This window comes from Vidua macroura, chromosome 13 (assembly GCF_024509145.1).
Source record: "Vidua macroura isolate BioBank_ID:100142 chromosome 13, ASM2450914v1, whole genome shotgun sequence".
NCBI classification, from domain to species: Eukaryota; Metazoa; Chordata; class Aves; order Passeriformes; family Viduidae; genus Vidua; species Vidua macroura.
Genome location: NC_071583.1, coordinates 9,528,025 through 9,549,496, shown reverse-complemented (window position 1 = coordinate 9,549,496; position 21,472 = coordinate 9,528,025). Strand labels below are relative to the sequence as shown.

The 21,472-nt window shown below is 48.1% G+C and overlaps 1 protein-coding gene across 1 annotated transcript in view; it reads left to right on the top strand.

The window, feature by feature from the left end:
* The window catches only part of PLXNB1 (plexin B1), a 55,763-nt gene extending 38,125 nt beyond the window's left edge, over window positions 1–17,638 (top strand). The window contains exons 17-37 of the mRNA XM_053989376.1: window positions 7–143; window positions 758–934; window positions 1,126–1,294; window positions 2,405–2,647; window positions 3,885–4,061; window positions 4,395–4,543; window positions 4,925–5,025; window positions 5,787–6,004; window positions 6,191–6,369; window positions 6,864–6,930; window positions 7,491–7,637; window positions 8,111–8,288; window positions 9,111–9,214; window positions 9,871–9,955; window positions 10,683–10,849; window positions 11,198–11,358; window positions 11,598–11,745; window positions 12,452–12,516; window positions 12,598–12,673; window positions 13,028–13,102; window positions 13,637–17,638. Coding sequence (XP_053845351.1) covers window positions 7–143; window positions 758–934; window positions 1,126–1,294; window positions 2,405–2,647; window positions 3,885–4,061; window positions 4,395–4,543; window positions 4,925–5,025; window positions 5,787–6,004; window positions 6,191–6,369; window positions 6,864–6,930; window positions 7,491–7,637; window positions 8,111–8,288; window positions 9,111–9,214; window positions 9,871–9,955; window positions 10,683–10,849; window positions 11,198–11,358; window positions 11,598–11,745; window positions 12,452–12,516; window positions 12,598–12,673; window positions 13,028–13,102; window positions 13,637–13,741 — 2,928 coding nt within the window. The 3' untranslated portion in view covers window positions 13,742–17,638. The remainder of the gene's footprint in view (window positions 1–6; window positions 144–757; window positions 935–1,125; window positions 1,295–2,404; window positions 2,648–3,884; window positions 4,062–4,394; window positions 4,544–4,924; window positions 5,026–5,786; window positions 6,005–6,190; window positions 6,370–6,863; window positions 6,931–7,490; window positions 7,638–8,110; window positions 8,289–9,110; window positions 9,215–9,870; window positions 9,956–10,682; window positions 10,850–11,197; window positions 11,359–11,597; window positions 11,746–12,451; window positions 12,517–12,597; window positions 12,674–13,027; window positions 13,103–13,636) is intronic.
* Window positions 17,639–21,472: the final 3,834 nt, after the last annotated feature.

The window sequence follows — 21,472 nt, the reverse complement described above, 5'->3', positions numbered from 1 at the left end:
TTCTAGAATCCAGAGCTGAAATCCATTGTTCCAACCCAGGGCCCCAAAGCAGGAGGAACCTGCCTTACCCTTCTAGGCTCGAAGCTGCTGACTGGGCATCCTAATGAGATCAGTGTCCTGCTTGGAGACCTCCCTTGTCAAATGTAAGACCAGAACTTGCCAGTATGCTAGCTCTGCACTGTCCTGAGTCCTTCCTAGAGCCTCCCAGGGTGTGATGCTGCCTGGAGCAGCTGGAGCTCTGTTTTCCTCTGTGTTTCAAGGGATCTTCCCTGTTAGGTCATGGCAGCAACCTCAACCATCTTAGATTCCAGCCCACCTTCCCTGGATGTGAGCAAGGCTGCACACCTCTGTTCTGCTTGTCCCTTGACAGGACTGTTACCCACCCTGACACTCTGCTTTTGCTGGTGGGGAGTTGCAATTGGCTTCTGCAGCCTGATCCCAAGAGCTGCTTGTTCCCTTGCACCCAGGGACACGTAGACCTGCCTCACCTCTCTGCTGGTGAGGAGGTGCACATGCCTTGGTAGCATATGTCCAGTCCCTTCAGTTTGGACAGTGACTGTCCCTGCTTTTTGTCTCTGTGCTGCTCCCAACAGCTGCCCAGCAAGTATTACATGCACAGATAAGGCACAGGAGCTTTCAGCATGAGATTTAGGAAAATAGCAGAAGAGGTTTGCAGAGTCTGCAAAGAGAAAGGCACAGTATATAAAACCTGTCTCTGCAGTGGCTGTGTTAATCCCTTGTTCTTCTTCTCTCCAAGCCTCTCTGAGATGACAGAGGATCAGCTGGCGTGCCAGACAAGTCCCAGCAATGTGTCCACAGAACTCCCAGTCACCATCAAATACGGAGAGCAAGAGCGGAGATTGGAAGGATCCCTCTTTAGATATACTCTGGATCCCAACATCACTTTTGCAGAGCCACCTAAAAGCTTCCTCAGGTAGAAAGAATGAGTGTCCCTTCCCCTGGGCAGTGTGCTGGAGCTGCAGCACCAATGGCATCTCTCTTGAGTAACACTTTGGGGTAAAGCCAGGCTTATGCCAGAATGAGCATAAACAGAAGGATGGGAGCATGGACAAAATTCAGCTAATGAATAACAGGTGAATCAGATCAGCTACTTTTGTCTTTCAGTGGAGGGAGAGTGCTCAGAGTTCATGGATACAACTTGGATGTTGTACAGAAACCAAAGATCCGAGTTACAGTTTCTCCATCTGAACGCCGGCGCCGAGGAGCGGGGCGATGGCGAAGGATCATCCCAGACTCTGGGTGTCCTGAGGACTCTCTGTGCAGCATCCAGCAGGTAGCATGGCACTCCGTGGAGGTGTGGTTGCACAAGGGTTGATGTTCCTCCTCTGAAGAAGTGGACTTTCTGTCCCTAGGGCTTTTTTCCTCCCACCACTTGCTGTTATCTGCTTGGATTGTACCAACAGTCTTGGCCCATGGAAGTGTTCTCCGTCAGGCTGAGAGGTTAAGCACTTCCATAAACATTTCCATGGAACTGGGTCTGCCTCTGCCTAGAGATGTGGGACAGAAATAGCAATGCACCAGTGTGGAGATAAAGGAATCTAGATCTGAGCCTGAGAGTGTGTGTGGCTCAGTGTGTCTGTGCTTCAGATTCTTCCTTTTGCATATTTCAGTCAGTCTCTGTAGTTTTTGGGATGTCTTTCACTCTGAGATACAAAACCAGGCAGCAAAATTACCAGCACTACAATAATTTTCTGCTCTCCTGCTGCCAGTCTGCTGAGATGGGTCATTACAGAAGTATTGATGTGGTCACCAAGGTCACAGAGCATGCAGCAGAATTTGCAGAGGTAGAGGGTGGTTTGGCAGCCCAAGTAGAAGGATTTGCATTATTAGTGCAAATGATGAAGGGCTTCCTGTACATAAATGTGCTCCTGATGCACATGCATCAATAACAGCTGGTTTTATCAATGTTCTTAGGAAAGATTTGTGGCTGTAGGGCAGAAAAAAAAACCCTCTAATACTTTGACCAAATATATAAAACATATTCAACCAGGCATGGGAACACTTTCACAGAAGCATTCAGACTGGGAAAACAGCCTTGCATTGAAGATGTTTGGTCCTGTTCTCTCAGCGCAGGCAAATCTAAAGCTGGTCTCTCTCCAGAATTTGCTGCCAGGGGAATGTCAGAGCTGATTCCCACTGTTGAGACCTTCCAACAAAACCAGTGCTATGAAAGCTTTCCTTTAGAGGAACATGGGGAATTCCTCAGATCTTGGATTTTTCCCCTTTACAGTTAAGCAGGGTTCTTCTGGCATTTCTCCAGATTAGAAGAATGCAGACTGGCCCCAGATTGTTTGGGGTGGAAAGTATTGCCAAGCTGCAGGAGAAGCACTGATGTTCCATTACTGACACTTTTTTTTTTTTTTTTTTTGCCTTTTCCACTTAGTTTGAAGAACCATGTCTTGTTAACTCTTCCTACCTGATCCTGTGCAAAACTCCAGCCATTAACCTGCTGTTGAGGAGTGTCCGTATCAAACTGGAATTTATTCTGGATAATCTGAGCTTTGATTTCAACTCACTGCATCCAATGCCTTTCTCTTATGAAGTCAACCCCATCCTAAAACCATTGAATGCTGAGGACCCTGCCAAACCATATCGTCACAAGCCAGGAAGTGTCATCTCTGTGGAGGTAAGGCAAAAACCAGCTGGAATTAATGTTCCTTGTATGAAGTTTTAAGTTGGTGTCATGCAGCATCCAAGGTTTTTAAAGCATTTGACAAGTTACAACCTGTCAGAGCACATCTGCTTTGGCCTGTGAGAAACAGTACATAAGAGGAGGAAAAAGTGCATCAAAAAAAGCCTCTTGAATCCATAAATCATTGCTATGGCTTCATAGGGCTTATGGAAACTTCTGTGGTTTGTTTTTTGGGTTTTATTTAATCCTAATAAACTGTTTGTCTATGAGATATTAGTACTACATTATCCCCACATCCTGTTCTCAGCTGCTGACTCTAGCATAACTACTTCAGTTTCCTCTAGAAGTGAAAGCATCTTGCCAGTGGGGAAGACCTGTTACTGAGTGAAGGCAGGAAAATCACTCATTAAAGATGATACAGAAGAGCAGTGACTCTATTTTTACTGTGCATGCAAGAAAAAATTTTGGGGTATTTATTTTCTATGGAAAGATACTTTTCAGTCCATTACTCTTAAAGACAGTAATGGCTGCAGCTGTAGGTGCAAATTCTCCACATTCTCTCTTTTTGCATGTGGATAAAAAACTGTGAGGATGTAAGAGCATAGATATGCCTAGATCACTGCCATTGGAGTTGAATGCATCTTGGAGACGGAGGGCAGTTTGAAAAAACTGGAAGAGAACTTTAAAAGACAAGGAGGTTGATCTGTCAGCCTGTTGGGTTACCCTGACAGAGCGCTGAGCTTAGAAAGCACTAAAGCATGAAAATGTAATTAGCATCAGTCAGCATGGTTTTATTAAAAAAAGAAAAAGTCTTAATCCCCCCAAAATTAAAGCAAATATAAGAAATAGCACAGATATGTTATACCTTTGAAAGGCATTGATTGGTTCAGCTGGGTGAGCAGGTTAACTGACATGAAACTACCTTTTGAAATATACAGAGTGAAGAGCTGAGTTTAGCTGTGTTTTGGCTGAAGAGCCTTAAGAGGACAGGCTATTTATAACTGTACTTATGCAGCATGCTACAGGTCCTAATGCTAAATCTAAATCATTTGCAACTGAATTTTTTAGCTTACAAACTTAACTCCTGCAGCCTATTCACATGTGAGCCTAAACAAAGAAGAAAAAAGGCTGCTTTCATCTCATGGTATTGGTCTCCTCCGTTTTCTCTGAAGCCATGGCAGTACATAGTTGTTTTTTCACTGATCTCATGTGCTGTCCAAATGTATTTCAGGGGGAAAATCTAGATCTGGCTATTTCCAAGGATGAAGTTATGGCTATGATTGGGGAAGGCATCTGTGTGGTGAAGACACTAACAAGGAATCACCTCTACTGCGAGCCCCCCTCGGAGCAGCCGGCTCCGCGGCACCGCACCAAGCGGGAGGGCACGGACCTGCTCCCAGAGTTCACGGTAGGGAACCAGCAGCACTGCCAGAAATCCTGTCACTTCTTGAAGCATGTGCAAGAAATGGGAGTGGGATGCGAAGTTGAGAAAGGTACAAGCCCTGCTGAGGGATGGGGGAGGTAATAGGGGTGGCAGGGAACTGGTCTTGTTCCCAAATTCTGCTCTTAAAGGCTAAAGTTGCTTGAAAGTAAACATTATAGCTGGGTTCACTGAGCTGTGGGACAGCTCTTCTGGGCAGTTGTGTGCCCCCTGTGCTTGTTCTGGAGAAGCCCTGTGGCTTTGTATTTCATTCCTGCACAGAGGAATGGAATCATCACGGCAAATGCTTTCTTCATACAGGTTCAGATGGGAAACCTGAACTTCCTCCTGGGCCGAGTGCAGTATGACACGGAAAGCCAGCTCACCTTCCCTCTGGAGGCACAGATTGGTCTGGGTGTTGGTGCATCCTTTGTGGCACTGATTGTTCTGGTCATCGTCTTCATATACAGGTAAGAAGTTCTGGCATGTGTGAGGCTTTTAAGTTCCTCTCGGTGTTTTTCAGTGGATGTGACCAAGCAAGTACATCTAGGGCCTAAACAAGGTTACAGTTTTCTTTATTTTGTGCCAAATTCTGAGCTCCTGGTGGTGTTGGATGCGGGAGGCATGTTGCACTGCTAGTCACAGTCTGCACTGTGGTTCATTCAGAATCTAATGGGTGCTTCAAGACACACATCTAGTTTATGGAACACTGTGTGGTATCCTGCAAAGATAATGCTCTGTAGAAATCTCCTCAGCACCAGCTGCCCTGGAGTCTTTGGTAGCAACACAGCAGCTGGCAAGGACAGTCCCTGGGCTAGTGCCACCAGGAACAATTTTGCTTCTTATTGCAGAAGGAAGAGCAAACAGGCTTTGAGGGATTACAAGAAAGTTCAAATCCAACTGGAAAATCTGGAAACGAGTGTTCGGGACAGATGCAAAAAGGAATTCACAGGTCAGTCACTGAGCTCCTGGGTTCTTGCAGCTTCAGGGAAACTTGGAGAACCACCCTCAACCCTACCTCTCTTCCCATTCCTGTGTACTTGCCTGCGTAGCTCAGAGCAGGAGATAATTTATCCTGTGCCAGTGCATAGAAGCATAGAGCCAAATTCTTCCCTTTTTTAATTCTTTAATTCAGAGCACAGTGATCTATACAGACCTCTCTCATTCTCCACTTCATCCTCCAGACTCAGATGAAGAGCTAAAGTCGAGACAGCACACTTGGAGGGATCTTAAGGACCTACTAGCCCAGTCTTTGTGTTGGGCAAGTTGAATTGCAGCCCATGTTCTAAGCTTACAAACTTTGTACTTCAGCTCTTTACAACAGTAGGAGACCTGGGGTTCTGAAACTCTGCAGGTGACTGAGATTGTAGTCCCCAATTAATGTGTGAAGGAGTGAGGAGCAGGTCTCTAATAATCTTTGCTGTAGGTAATGGCTGTAATCACAGGTGTGTGCTGAATAGTGACGTCCTCTTTATAAAATTGGAAACCAGCTCCTGATTGGAACCTTCCTCATGCTATTTCTCCTGCTGCCTAGTCTAGCTTTAAATGTTCTAGCAATGAGACCTCAACATGCCTCTTCCTGAGAGGAAACATCCTTTCTCTTTCTCAATCCCATGCTTCTGGCCCTGGTTCCTCCACTTACCTCATGCTCTGCACCATCAGTTGAGATCATGTCAGTTGTGTCATCCTCATGGGTATTTTCCTTTCCCTCAGACCTGATGACTGAGATGATGGACCTCACAAGTGACCTTGTGGGCACAGGGATCCCCTTCCTGGACTACAAGTCCTACGCAGAACGCATTTTTTTTCCGGGCCACCGTGAGTCCCCACTGCAAAGGGACCTTGACATCCCTGAGTGCCGAAGGCAAACAGTGGAGCAGGGCTTGGTCCAGCTCTCCAACCTCCTCAACAGCAAACTCTTCCTCACAAAGGTAATGTCCCTCTCTCTGCTGGCAGCCTGCTGCAGGGCCAGAGCCATGGCACTGGCAGCAGGAGGTGGGCAGTGTCTGTTAAGGATCATTCCTTAATAGTTCTCTGCACACTTCTTCCAAGAGCCAGCAGCTGTGACTGCTTTGTTTTCAGCAGATTCATGCACTGTCTTATCTCTCTCCCACCAGTTCATCCACACTCTGGAGATCCAGCGCACTTTCTCTCCGAGAGACCGGGCCTATGTGGCTTCGCTGCTCACGGTGTCGCTGCATGGGAAGCTGGAGTACTTCACTGACATCCTCAAAACACTCCTGAACGACCTTGTGGAGCAGTATGTGGCCAAGAACCCCAAGCTGATGCTGCGGAGGTGAGTGAGCCAGCCATGGTCTCCCTGAGGGTAGAGGGACAGAGCCTTTCTGCCTGGCTGGCAAACTCTGAAAGGCTCTGCCAAGTCTTCTAATCCCACTTTGCTATATAGAGATCCCTGGGTTCACAGTCATGCCATGTTTGGAAGCTAAACTGAGATATTTCCCATGTTTAGATCCCCAGTAGACTCCTATCTGGTCCATCCTTCTGATCTGAACACATTTCCCTTGTCTGAGACCTACCAGAGTCTTTCTGCTGTACCCTGCTTCTTGTCTCTCCAGTTCTGTAATTTGGTGCCTCCTTCAGGCTGACAAGTGCTTCCAATAAGCAGTGTAAGAAGCATTAACTGTGCTGGTCTTGAAAGGCTTTTTTTTCCCCTCTCCATTCTGTATCATGACTTAGTGTGCCCTTCTTCCAAAGGGAGTGATCTTTACCTCCAAATCTCCCCCCTGTTCAGCACCACATTCCTGTGACCAACCTAATGCTCTTTTTCAGGACAGAAACAGTGGTAGAGAAGCTGTTAACCAACTGGATGTCCATCTGCCTGTATGCGTTTGTGAGGGTGAGCTCTTTGTCCCGTTGTGATGTAGAGGGGCCAAAAAAGGGGCGACAGGCACAGCTTTGCTTTGTGCCTCACTCATAGCTGAAATAGTGCCAGGGTCACCCTTGTATTTCAGGGGGAGGAATAAGCTGGTCTGCTCACTGGGAACGGGGATTCTTAAACCAGCATCAATACCACTTGTTTCCAGGATCTGTCACCAGGTCACGGAGGCCTCAGTGTAGGTCCTTTAACTTGAAAACTTATACAGGCCACAGGCTGGTCTGTGCATGGGAGTACAGATGCTGGTCTAATTCCTTTTCTCGAGGACTGGGGGAAGGTTGCAAGGATTCTCTCAGATTGGTGACACAGAGGCAGAACAATGCCTTAGTCATGTGCATCTCTCTGGTAGCTGGACAGTGCACTTTTCCTGTGCATGGAGCAGGAGTTGTTGGCACAGCCTCTGTCTTTGTCTACTGTGGCTCAGCTGCTGTATCCTCAGTCCTGCTTGATATCCATGTTTCCGTGCCTGGGGCTCTGCTGGGAGCAGCAAGCTGAATTTCTCTCCTTCCTTTCCATGCCAGGATTCTGTTGGGGAGCCCCTTTACATGCTGTTTCGAGGAATCAAACACCAGGTGGACAAAGGGCCAGTTGACTGGGTGACAGGGAAAGCCAAATATACCCTGAATGACAACCGCCTTCTGAGAGAGGACCTGGAGTACCGCACTCTGGTAAGTGCCAAATCTTCTGTCCTCTTTTGTACAGCAGGGCTGAATCTCTCTGCTGCCATGACCAAAGCACAAGTGCAGCATCCTGCCACTGTCTCCTGGGAGCCAGGTTTGTTCCAGGAGCACAAGTGCGTAGATGATGAAGAGCTCTGCTAAATCAGGCGCTTTTGCCCCAGGCTGATAGGAGCCTTCACCATATTCATCTGGTGTACGTGCTGTGCTGTGTCTTAGAAATAAGGGGATGGCGTTGCTGATGGCACATCGAAGCACCTGCCCAGTGCTCTTGAACTGGCTTTCAGCTCTTGACACAAGGCTAAGAACACAGGACTGACGTGTTTAACATCTGTGATGTTTTCTTTTCTGAATCTCCCAGTGAAAGGACTAGCTATTAACTTGCCTGAATGCCAGCCATCAAAGGTGTAAATGTGTGAGCTGTAATCTTATCAGCTGAGTAGCTGTGACCTTTTGTTCCCCAGACCTTAAATGCTTTGACACAAGCAGGAGTTGGTCCAGGAGGGGCAGAAGACTCTCAGGGGATTTCTGCGAAAGTGCTGGACTGTGACACCATAACGCAGGTGAAGGAGAAAATCCTAGATCAGATCTATAAAGGGACGCCATACTGTCACCGGCCAGACCCAGACACCCTGGACCTCGGTGAGCAGAGCTCTTTGGTGACAAAACTCAGTGAGGAAGTGAAGGAATGGTGGTTTGCTGTCTGTGCAGAGCACTGTGACATTTGTCATTCTCTGCTGAGTGTGCAGAATCACTGACCACTCTGGCTGGACACAACAGGGAAGAGGCTGTAACAGAAGAGGTGGGAGTAGGAAAGAAGCAGTTGGGTTCACTCTCTTTTGCTTCATGGTGTTCTTTGCCAGACTCAGACCACAGCAATGGCTGGGCAAAGGGATATGGAAAAAAAAAGTATAGAAAATGTGTAGGAGTGGAGAAGGATTTGAGTGCAGTGCAAAGATGCTGTGGGCATAGACTGGCACTTCTTGGCAGCCTCTTAATAATATATGTCAGGGAGGATTTTACCCACGGTAGCTAATGAATGGTAGAACTTACACTGGGAGAGAAAACACTCAGTTTTCCATCTTCTTAATTCTGTTGATGAATAATGGTGACATGTAGGGATAAGAAGGTACTGAGGAAATAGTAGCTGATAAGAACTATGGGCTCATATTTGTGGTTTGAACCACTTGCTTGAAGAGTCACAATCTGACAGAATGTGTGGGAACATGACAGGTGGAACCTGGAAGGCCATGAGGCCACCTGTCCCTGTGCTCAGAGGGGTCTGTCCTCTGACTGCAGGACTCAGCATCATTACAGGCACTTGCTCAGGTTATGTTCTGTGGAATAGCACAGGTAAAAGTTGATGAGGACCAGAGGGTGTTTAACGAGGTCAGCCAGGTTGACACAGATGATGCCTCGAATTAGCAGTTAATCCTTTCATTTTCTGTTTTTCAATGGCTGTAGAGTGGAGATCAGGGCTGGCAGGTCATCTGATACTGTCCGATGAGGATGTGACATCTGTTGTTCAAGGAACTTGGAAACGTCTGAACACTCTTCAGCACTACAAGGTCAGAACTCAGTCTGCCATTGCCTTATCTCTCCTCTCATCCTTCTACACACTGTCAGGCTCCGTTTGTAGCTCTGGCTCCTGATGGACCACTGTCAAAAGGTTGGATCTTTCTTGCAGAGCACATTCAAATTAAGTCAGTGCTGTGGCTGCAGCCTGACTTCCTCAAACACAACCCTGTCCTTATCCCATATCTCAGATGTGGACATGTGTAGGGCTTGGAAGGATAGGCACAAGTTCATACTGCAGTGAAGGTGATGTGCTGGATCTGTTCCTGTTCCAGGCCAGATCAGTTAAGAGGTGATGAGGCACTGAGCTGCCAAGTACCTTCTAACAATGAAAGAGGGATTTTTTAAATTACCTTGCACCAGTATGTTCTATCTTGCAGTATGTTAGTACCTTGCTGCAACATGTTCTAGATCTGAATGACCTCAGTCCCTGAGTATTATCTTTGTTGTACTTTGAACATTTGTTTTTTAATTGGTACAGACAAGATTTTCTCACCTTCGGGAAAGACAGTTATGGTGCCTCCAAATCCCTGTTTCTGTCTCTATTTCTAGTGATGGTACAACCTGTTTTGCTCTACAAGCACTCGGCTATTATGCTGATGAGAAACATGCAATTTGCTTTGCATATTGTTGTTCTGCTTGTGTGCAGGTGCCTGATGGAGCAACAGTAGCACTTGTCCCACGTCTGACCAAGCACATCCACAGGGAAAATCAGGATTACATCCCAGGAGAAAGTGAGTTTGATGTCTTGTTCACATAAAATTACTTCAGAGCATTTGCCAGTTAGTGGGACAAGTCTCTTGCTGTAGCCCCAGCTTTATGCTGATATAGAAGGCTGACACATGCCTTGGACCCTCATAGGATTGTCAGGAAGTGTGAAAGCTTGGTCAGGTGAGGTCAGAGAAAAGCAAAAGTGTGAGAGCAAGAGGAAGGCTGGGCTAGGTGTGAAAATGCAGAACAAGCACAGTTGTCTGACTCTCTAGGGCTGACCACAGTCTGCAGCTTGCAGAAATCTTTATACCTTCAGGTGCAGAGCATGGCCTAAGAGGGATGATGGGATGTCAGGCAGTTTCCTTACTGCCTGGCAGAGTGAACAGCTCCATGGATACTCCTGTGGCATGCGGGATAATAGCCACAGGCTGCAGCTTAAGAGATTCAAATTGGATATGGAACAAAACATCTTCAGCAAAAGGGTGGTTCAACCCTGAAACAGACCACTGGAGTGGTGGGGGGATCTCTGTGTGGGGAGGTTACCAAGACCTTGAAGGTTTTGGGTGAACAAAGGCAACCTGCTGTACTGTTGGCAATGGTTGAACTCTGCAGAAGGCTGGATAGAGGCCTCCAGAGATTCCTTCCCATTTGTGTTTGTTATACTGGGAAATCTTGCTTTTGTGGGGCTCACCTGGCCAAGGTCTACTGTGAGAGAGCCAACACTCATCTGTAAACAATTGCTTGGTTTAGAAACACCAATGCTGGAGGATGCAGATGAAGGTGGGATCAAACTTTGGCACCTGGTAAAACCAACAGAAGAGCCAGAGCTTCCCAAGCATCGGCGTGGAAGCTTAAGAGATCGGGAGCGGGCCAAGGCAATCCCAGAGATCTATCTGACACGTCTGCTCTCAATGAAGGTGAGAAGCACAGATTGTGTTGTGCTTGGGATCTTGCCTTCCTCCATATCCCCAGCAGATTGCAGGGGTGTACGTGAAGATGAAACAATACTCTTTACCTGCAGTGGCTTTGAGTACATTTGAGTCTCCTCTACATTTTGCTTTGTTCACAAGGTTCTCCCTGGTTTCTGTTCCACAGACCACAGGGCCTCCTTTCTCCTTTGTTGCTGCTCCCTTCAGTGGGGGTGGAGTGCCCTTGATGGGTGAGGGGGTGTCACTGAGAAGAAGTGGGTGACCTCTCATCTGTGAGGCCTAGGCTCTCTACTCTGCTCTGCCTGTGCTGACCCTGTCCTACTTGATTTTCCACAGGGCACTCTGCAGAAGTTTGTGGATGACTTGTTCCAGGTGATCCTCAGTACCAACCGCCCTGTTCCTCTGGCAGTCAAGTACTTCTTTGACCTGTTAGATGAGCAGGCCATACACTATGGGATCGCAGACCCTGAGACCATCCATATCTGGAAGACAAACAGGTAGGGTGTTCCTGAGGGCCCTGGAGGAGGCACTGCTGACTTGCTTCGAGCTTGCAAAGTGACAGCCACCTCTGCCTACTGAGGAGGAGCAAAATACGAGTGCAGGGCAGCAGACCTTAGGGTGAAGAGCTGGTTTTGCTGGGAGGGCAAAGCAGAGATGCAGTAACATGTAGAATATCAATCAGCACTGTAGCTGCTACCTCTGCTGATGCTCTTTTGCACTTCTGTCCTCTCTACAGCCTCCCCCTGCGGTTCTGGATCAACATCATCAAGAACCCCCAGTTTGTTTTTGATGTTCAGACGTCGGATAACGTGGACGCTGTGCTGCTGGTCATTGCACAGACCTTCATGGACTCCTGTACAATAGCTGACCATAAGTTAGGGCGGGTGAGTACAGAGGGAGAGGGGACCTTAGTTGGCACAAAGTTGAGCAGCGCTGCCTTAGGAAGGCAATAATGTTTACATAGTACTGTGGGGACAGCAGGCCATGCTCCCCCTGGCTTCCATGTGCAGCTGGAGAGTAATGGGGGCTCCTGGGAAGAGAGGAGGGAGGATCAGATTTTGTTTAGCAACAAGAAATTGTTGAGGAGTGCTCTTTATTTACAGCTTGCAGCTGTAAATAAAGCTACTTGGGGGACAGAGCTGAACTCCAGTTGGCCATTGCAGACAGTGGGAGTCACAGGATGCAACTTGGGACATTCAGATTGGCCATTAGAAAGGCTTTCCACCATCACTACTCACCCTGTGCTGAGGGTGGAACAGTCACCTGAACAGAGATGGGATGGGTGGATGTGTGAAGCATCACAGGCATCAGCTGTGCAAAGCCATAGCCAGTGTGATCTCATACTGGTGATCACCTAGCTCCAGGGGGAAGGCTGGACTAGGGATCCCAGGATGCCTTCATCAACACATCTCAGGGTACCTCAGACTGCATTACTAGAGGACTGCATTACTGCGTCCACACGCAGAGGACAAAAAATTCCTGATACTGAGCAAATGGCAGAAAATAGAAGTGATGGTGTTATCTGCTGAAGTTAGTCCACAGCACAATAAAGGAGCTTTTTGTAACCAATTCTGGTTTTGGATGTTCAAGGACTCTCCAATCAATAAGCTGCTTTATGCCCGGGACATTCCTCGCTACAAGCAGATGGTGGAAAGGTAAGTGATGGATGTGAGGAGTTGTAGCTTCAGCAGTGAGGAGGGGGGACCATGCACTAATTCCTGCGTGCTCCTGTCTAGGTACTACGCAGACATTCGTCAGACCATCTCTGCAAGTGACCAGGAGATGAACTCTGCCCTGGCTGAGCTGTCACGGGTAAATAAAAGTATTTCAGAAGTCACCTGGCCCTCACCTGTGTATCCAGGAGAGTGTTATTAATGCAAAGATGGGATATTCCAGCTGAGTGTGCAGTTCTGCTCAGACACACTGACTGTGCCTAGTGGCTGCCCTGCACCACAGGCAGGGTGAGGGTCTGCCCAAGCAGCACTGGAGAGAAGAGGGGGTAGTCAAGGATTCAGGGCAAGAAATATATGTGATTTTTCCTTTGCTAGCAACTGTTAGTGAATTCTCTTTCCTGTTGCTTTCTTAATGAGCTGTGAGGATACAGAATTTGACAGGACAATTGTTAGGTGTCTCACGGTTTTGTCTAATTTCTTCTCTTATAAACAGAATTACTCAGGTGACCTCAATTCCTTGGTGGCTCTACATGAATTGTACAAATACATCAATAAGTATTATGACCAGGTGAGTGTGTGTTTCCAGCAGGTATGAAAATACCTTTCTTCTTCTACCACCTGAACAAATAAACTACAAAAATTAACAATTAAGAGCAGCCAGACTATTCCAACACTGAATTGTTTCATTAGCATGCATAACTCATGTCATGAGTTTGTTTTATCAAAGAGCAAGGGAGGAGATCAGCAAAAAAACTTATCTCTAACTTGGAGCCTCTTGGGATTTCATGTGCACTTCTTTATTTTTACTCCAATATCCAAATACTCTACTTAAAGAAGAAATGCAGTTAGTTCAGATTAATGTACTAAAGACTTAACTTTCAGGTGAGAAGTTTAGCATTCTTTTTGCCCTGTGAAGTCTGTAAGTTACTACAATGAATCTAGAATACTTCTTTTGTGGTTAATTTGAGAATAATTACTACATACCCACTCTAGACTAGAGCATGCTGAATTCCAGCTTGAAGTTCTCCATAATGCATGGAGTTCAGCTGGTTGGGTGTTGTGTGCTGGAGAAAGGCTGCCAGTGAGCTCTGTCTTGTTGCAGATCATTACTGCCTTGGAAGAAGACCCAACGGCACAGAAGATGCAGCTTGGATATAGACTGCAACAGATTGCAGCAGCTGTGGAGAATAAAGTCACAGATTTGTGACAGGCACAGACAGACTGCTCTCCCCTGGCTGAATTGGGACAGTGCTTATCCTAGTTGATAAACAGAGTGTCCTGCTGCCATTGGAACCAGACTCTCCAAGGAACCTGCGGGTGACATGAGCAAGGGGACAGCCAAGGCAGTACAAAGTACAAGCGTCCTTGCATCTCAGAGAATATTTTTTTACAGCTTTTTTTTTTTCTTTTTAAAAGCAAAATGAAACAAAAAAAAAAGGACAAACTCTGTTTTTTCCCTGGCAGACTGCTGAGGGGACCACACAGGTCCTTCCTACAGATGTTATGTGAATGTGCCAAGTATGCAAATTATGTTATTGAAGAGCCAGGTGACAACACCGAGCGCTGTGTCTGTGGAGTCCTCAGCCTTGCACGGATGCCCTTTCCAGTGCTGGAACACTCCCTGGTGCAACCACTCACTTCCTTGGGGATCAAGAAGCTTTTCCTGGGTTGACTGCTGTGCTAACTTCTGTTCCCAGCTAGCAAGCACTCCTGAGTAACTCCTTGCATCAATGTCCCTGCTGGTCCCAGATGTTGGATGCAGAAAGGAGAGTGTCTGATGGTGAAGGTCTCTTGCTCCCCAGTGCCCTGGTCTCTGACAGCTCGTGTGTGGCACCTGCTCAGCTGGAATGTGCTCACCAGCATGGGTGCTTGCTATAGGGCCCACTGTAAATGAACAGCACCCCCTCACCCTTTCCCTCAGGACAAATTTAATGTGTGAGAGTCGCTACCCGGCTCACTTCGGTCTCCACTGACTCGGCTCGGATCTGTCTTCCTGGTTCCTTGTGGTCAGAGGTTGCCCTGCTCTTTGGAAAAGCACAACAAATGCCTTGTGCCACTCCCCCTTCCTCCAGTGTCCAGCTGTTCTGCTGCTCTAAACTGGACTTGTAAATACCCTCAAAGTTAATGTATTTAAACGCTAAAGGAGAATGTTTAACTTTGTGGCTTTGAGACAAAGCTTTTCTTGGAGAAGTATCTCTGTGCACTTCTACTGACAAACGTCTGTCAGCACTGGAGCAGTTTTCTCCACTGCTTTGTCTGCAGGGATTACTTGTAGGTGTCTCCGTTGTTGTACCAGCAGCTCGCCTTTCCCCGTGGCTCAGTCCCAGGCTCTGTCTGTGCTCTTCTCTTAGGCTTGCCTTACACCTAACTCTCAGCTCCACTGCTCAGACTCTCCTGTTGCGGCACATAAAAGGGTTACTTGGTGAGCTGTGAACTCAAAAGGAGCTGTCAAGCACAACCATGATGTTCCCAAGGAGGGTTGGGTGTCCTGCAAAGAGGAATCATTTGTGCATGGAGGAGAGGCTGTGGAGCAGGTACAAGCACAGTTAGTTGGCAGCTGTCACTGGGCAGCTCCTCACTGCTCCCTCCTTAGTTCCTCCACTTTGTGAACAGTCCTCTGCCCTTCTAGGAGCTAATTTATAAGGGTGCTTTACTTGTTCTCTTTCCTCCTCACCCCCCTCCCCACCCTCCCAGCTGCTAATTCTGCACTGATGTCCTGCGGGCCTGGGGCAGGTAGACAGGTCTGACTTCTCTGCCACTACTCTGAGGTGATGATTGTGTGGGCCAGGAGGGAGCAGAGCTAGAACAGAGCAGGATCACATCCCTACCTCTCTTTACATTGCAAAGAGCAGTAATTCCAGGCCTGCGCCATAAGCCCTGTGCTTTGTGCGAGTGCTGTGCAGCTGCAGAATTGTTCTTGGAGCAGGCTAATGCTGGCCTCTCTTCCTACAAAGCTGGCTCTTCTGTGACCCTCTCTCACCAGTACAGCAGTATTCCCAGGTACATGGTGTGCCCAGAGTATGAGCATCCCTGTGCAACCTTCTGCTCCTATCCTGCTGTACAGAGCAGCAGGGTGGCTGGCTGGCTGCTGCCAGGCAAAAATGGGGCTGCAGAGTTTGTCTCTTTCCCTAGGTGAGGACCAGTTAGGGTCTCACTCCTGCCTGACCACCCATTTACACAAAACTTATTGGAACTTAGCCTCTCTGAAACCTTTGTCTTGACTAAATCTGATTGAATTGGTCGTCCCAAAAGGCTGAGTAGAGGAAAGGACTGCTGGATGGGAAAAAGTCAATGCAACGCATTTTACTGAAGCCCATTCTTTTAGGGACTGCAGGAGGCGATTCCTCGGCTTGAGGCAGGTGCAGGTGTAGTGGTAGAGTAGCATTGTCCCCTTGTGTGTTGATGGATGACCTTTCCACCCTAGGAAACAAGGCCTGGTTTGTGGCCTCTCCAACTTGCTCAGTGTCTGTCAAAAGGCACAGAAATTCTGCTGGATTTCTGGCTCTACAGACTGTCAGTGTCTGCCCCTATTTTTGCAGAATTATCTCTGCATGTTCCCAGTACAGAGTGGCTTGAGACTTAATTCTCATTCCACCTCCCACTGGTATCCACTTTCTCCCTGCTTCTGTGTTCCTGGATGTTGGAAATCATCTGCTTTCTCCGAGTGTATCTGTGAAAGTCTGCTTTTATTAGAAGGATAATCAAGACTTAAAAATAGAGCTAAACATAGATGATTGACTTAGTTAACATGTTCAGCTTGTCCTTGCATGGCTGGACAGGACACACTGCGCGATGCAGGTGCAGTGAGGGTGGAAAGCTGGTAGTGCCCATCTCCTCCCATCCATCTGTCCTCGGTGTTCTAGATACCAGCATCTTCCTCCCTGTGGACACACACTTGAAGGCCCTCACTGGGATCAGCTTGGGTGTTTAGGCATGGCCTCTCTTATCTCCGTCCGTGCACCTCTCCTGTGGCAAAATCCATTTCTGTGGCAGGGTTCTGTTGCATTTAAATTTGCACAAAACTGGTTTTATTATGAATTTCCCTTTTGCAGGGAAAATGTATTTATTTATTCCTCGTGATCCTTCCAAGTTTTTTCCGGTCTCTGCCTGATTCCACAACCAACCAGACATTCCTTGTCAAGGACAGAGAATCCTGTCTGGATGTTCCTGTTTGCTCACAGGTAGCAAGTTCTGTGGGCACCAGCAGAGAGAGCCCTGCTACTGCGGCCGGTCCCCTGCTGTGGGACACAGGGATGTCACTGCTCCAGTGGGACTCCCAGGACCGTGATGTTCCCGAGTGGCAGGCACCCAGCTTTATTTAGTGCTGTGGTCAGAGGGAGGGACTTGCTTTTGACGTGGTCTGGCTGAAAGGCTGAGAACTGATCAGTGTTAAGATAAATCTCCGTTAGTGTATTTGAATGTCTCTCCCTTTGGCAGGATGAAGCACGGCTGGCACCCACATGACGTAGATGTGAGAGCTCTTGCTTTCATCTGTCTGGTGGCAAATTCAGGCTGTACCTGAAAGCTTTTTTATTTTGGTAGAAATGACGGCTGATTTTTTTAAATTAAAATAGAGGGTTCTTGGATGCTGCTGCCTTGGTGAAATGCCATTTCTTTTTCAGGGTGTGCCCTGGTTGTAGCAAGATGCTTTTTTTTTTTTTTTTCTTTTTATAATGTGTGCCTTTCTTGTGGGGATGGTTATTTTGGTTTCCAGAACACCCAGGGCATTTGCTCTTGTAGTATTTTTCCTGATCTGTGTCGTGGTGACTCTGCTCTCTCCCAGCCTTGTGATTTCGTGTCTGTCTGTCTGTCATGGTATGGCCTGACCTGCATTTATGCCCTGCCACACCTTAGGTTCTGCTCAGAGCACCCAAGGTACTGTCTTTCTCAAGTTTGAATTAATAATTAATATAAAAAGCTTGAAAAAAAATGAATTTTGTTACATAGTGTAATAACTGTTTGTAGATACTGTTCTGAGATGTAGGAATCTATTGGTGATATAAGAGATTTTGTCTGTAAATAATCAGTTTAGAGTCAAAATGATTTTAATAAAGAGAATTCTTACACAATAATTCAATAAATTTTAATATACAACTTCTGTGTCATGCTGGTATTGCATGATGATGCAATTACACAGAATGTATTCGCCTCTTTTTCTTCCTAAGCGGAAACTGTACTCCTAAGCACCAGGACCTGGAAGCTGTGTGAGGAAGGAGGCTTTTCCCTCCTCCCTAGGCTGTGTTTCTTCAAGAGAACCTTGTGCCACCTTCTACCTGCATCCCTCTGCAGTTTCCAGAGCTCAAATACCATCCCTGCCCACGGGAGCAGGCAGTTCCCTCCACAGACACTCGTCTTGGGCTGGCTCTGGTGCCTGGCAGCTCTGGCCGTGGTCTCTCGCTGTGGGTAAGGGTTGCTGAACCATCACTGTTGGTCAGGTTTGGTCACTGTTGTCCACCAGCATGAGGCAGAAACCGGTGCTCCTAATTTACCAAAACAACTTAATTCTTAAATGAATTTCACAGTTCTTCCCAGACAGCAATCTGGCTCCTGGCTCATCTGTCCTCTTTCCTTCCCTCCCCTTCCTTTACTAGCAGAGTTTTGTACAGTCTGCTTCTCCCCCTCTTTTAGTCCCTCCTCTCTGTACTCCGTGTGTTCTTGTTGCCCTTTAAGGGGTCACAAACCACTTGTCCCCTGCATGCTGCCCCGCAGGGCTCAGCACCCGGCCTGGCGCAGCCTCTGCCCCCTCCCTTGGTATTTTTAGTGCAGGGAAGGCAGGTGAGAGCAGAGGGGCACAGGCAGGGGGAGAACCACTCTGGGAGGCCCTGGCCTGGGTTTGGCAGCCTGGAGCTGCAGCAGAGCTACTGCAGGCAGGGTTAACCCTTTGCTGCAGGGCTGGGGCCTGCTCTCTGCAGCCTCAGCCAGGAAACCCGAGCCGTGCGAGCCCAGGGCCCCAGTGAGGGGGAGGCCAGGCCATGCCCAGCTCCGGTGTGAGGCTGCAGCTTGTGGCACTGGGGGAAAAAAATCTGATTCTTACTGTGTGTGGCCTTTTCCTCCCCAGTGTTGCATGGTGCTGAGATGCTTGTGTCCCCCCAGGGCAGGATGCTGCTGTGCTTGCTCCCCAAGAGACAGAAACGGGGGAAGCATGGGCTCTGTGACCACCAGCACCATGCTGTGATGGTGTTCGGCTGTGTGCAGGCACTGCTGGAGAGGCTGAGGTTCCCCGGGTCCGGCAGTGTGGCACGCGGGTTGGTCTGGGAACAGGGATGGCTCTGCCAGGCAGAAGGTGGTGCCACAGGAGCAAGTCCTGCTGACACACTGCTGTGAGCAGGGGGAAGAGTCAGGCAGCCCCACGGTTTCTGGGTCTGGAGAAGGCAGAGCAGAGGGGGAGGACTCCTCTCTTTCCATCTCAGTAGAGCTGTGAATTTCCCGCTATAAATAGTTGCTGTGGAGACTGTGAATCTACTGCAGGCTGACAGGCCTGCTGCCAGGGAGGCAGGGAGAGGCCAGCAGTAAAGTGAATCCACTGCAGCTGTCTGAGGTCTCCTTCTCTCCCAAAGCCAAGATTGTTCCCAGAAGTGGTGCTGTGATCTGATACCCTGCCCCGCTCCGCACTACGTCCATCCAGCGATGCAGAAGTTTGGTGGGCTCAAGGACATCCCTCTTGGGACAGTGCAGACTAAAATCAGAGCAGGATCAGCTGGTATCTCACTTTGGGGAGCTCCAGAGTGAGCCAGATGACAAAGGGAATGGCGTGTCCTACCCCTGAGCTGCTGCATGGTGAGTCTGGGCTGGGCCCTGGGGCTCAGAGCCCTGCCAGGGCTGCTTGTATGCTGCATGCCATGACTTGCAGGGGTGCTGTGCTCAGCAAGAGCTTGTAGGTCTGTGGTGGTGCAGAAGCTGAAAATGTGTATTGCTCTGGTGAGTTCTGCCACTCCAAAGGTCCAGGTGTCATAAGGCCTGACTGGTGTTGGGCAGCTCTGTACACTGTTCCGTGCAGGTTGGGTGGATGAGTCCAGGCCATTGCTCCTTGTCCATGGCTCTCACAAGCCAGGCAGGAGTAGTTCTTGGGCTGAAGTTCTCTGAGCTAGTCCAGGCTTGCAGCAATTCAGTGGGTTCTGCACAAAATAGTTGGAATGACATAAGCAAAATAAGTTGTATTTAATGTGAAAGTGTCAAGAAATGAAGGATTAAAAGCACCAATTGTCCTTTATCACAAAGCTTAGAAAAGTGCATTTCACTTTCCTGTACCAAGTTGCATAGCAACACTCTTCATCTTTTGCCAGTGCTTCCATCCAGAGAGGGTGGATGGAGATAAATCTTGCATGCCTGAGGATAGACTTGTCTTGCCTCTGCAGCAACAAGGCCACCAGGGCCCAGTGAACTGCCCAAAAGCTCCATCAGCCCTAGGGCTTAGTCTTATACTTTGGGTCTGCCTCTGGATCTTATTTTCTCACTGAAGTCTCCTATCACCAGAACACTCCACTAAGGGAAGAAATTGTTGAATTCCCATCTCCACACACTCATGGGTTTTCCTTTAGCAGGTGAATGGTAAGCCATGTAATTAAAACTTGCTTGCTCTCAGCTCGGGCCCTGCTGTCCTCATGATGTGAGCGACGAAGGCTCAAGCAGATGCTGGCGGTGCACGAGTGTGTGAGGGTACTGGTAAGCTTAGTCTGTGCACAAATAAGGAAAATTTTGATTTCAGTTCTATTTCATAGGTGAGATGTCAGGGAGCATTTACTGTAAAGAGTGGTCATGCAGACATGCAGCATCCAGGGGGTTTATACCCAAAGAGGTTGATTCTGAACAGCAATGCAAAGGTTAGAGGTGTAGATATGTGAGGAGGGGGACTTCTGTACAAGCATGGGTGAACAGAGTAACATCATCTCTGGCACTTTAGGTTTTCCTTGACAGGATGAAAGTCTTGAGCCCAGTCTGACCCTTAACTAGAACTGTGTTGGGAGCTCACTGGATGCCCAAAGGCAGGCTGTGCCTCTGGCTGCTGTGCTGGGAGAGGAACATCAGCACATGGAAAGAAACTTCAATGTTTTGAGGAAGGCAAAACATTGAGTCAAAACAGGTGCTCTGTCTCAGCAGCTGGAAGATGTTACAGTTCCAGAACAACTCCCTGCCACCAGCACTGCCAGCCCTCTATAACTATTTCTGAAAATCTTCTGGTTCAAATGAGTTCTTGGCTTTAGCAACATGATTTGGAGGATTTAAAGTTCAATATTTCTATCTGTGCTAATGCTCTATGGGCATTTCTATCACCTGTCTCGAGCTCTGACAGTGTGTGGTAGCCTGAAGCTTCAGCTGTACAGCAAGTGACATTTCCAAAATATGAAAAGCTGGGTTGGGAGTGCCCCAGCTACTGTGGCTTAAACCTGTATTTCATTAGCAGCAAGGGCTCTGGGCTGCTATTTCAGGTGACCGGTACTGAATCCAGTCCTACCTCAGTGCTGCAGCACTGGGGGACAGCAGTTGGATCAGTCTGTCTGTGCTGTCTTGGTGTTTATGCTTTGGACTGTCGTAGTAACCCCAGGAGCAGCCCCTTGCCAGGATGTCCTGTGGCCTTGCTGGGATGTCACAGGATGGTCAGTGATAAACCCATGCTCCAGCCCCAGGGCTGGACTGTGGGCAGAGGAGCAGCACTGTAATGTTTAGAATGCAAGTTCTGTTTCACACCCCTCTGGAGCAGGAGCCTTCTCCTGCCAGCCAAAGCCCAAATTCCCTCCTCAGCCAGGATGGGGGTAGGGAGGGGTGCTTTCCCTGGCTGTGGGAGGGGATCCCAGACCCTGCTAAGCCCCTGAAAATACACACTAGGAAACCTGAGACTCCCACCTGGCTCTGGCCTGGGACCAGCCTGCCAGCTTTCCTCTTCTGAACTCTTAAAATAATCCCTCTCTCCCTGAAGTACCAAAAGTGTTTGTAACAGCCT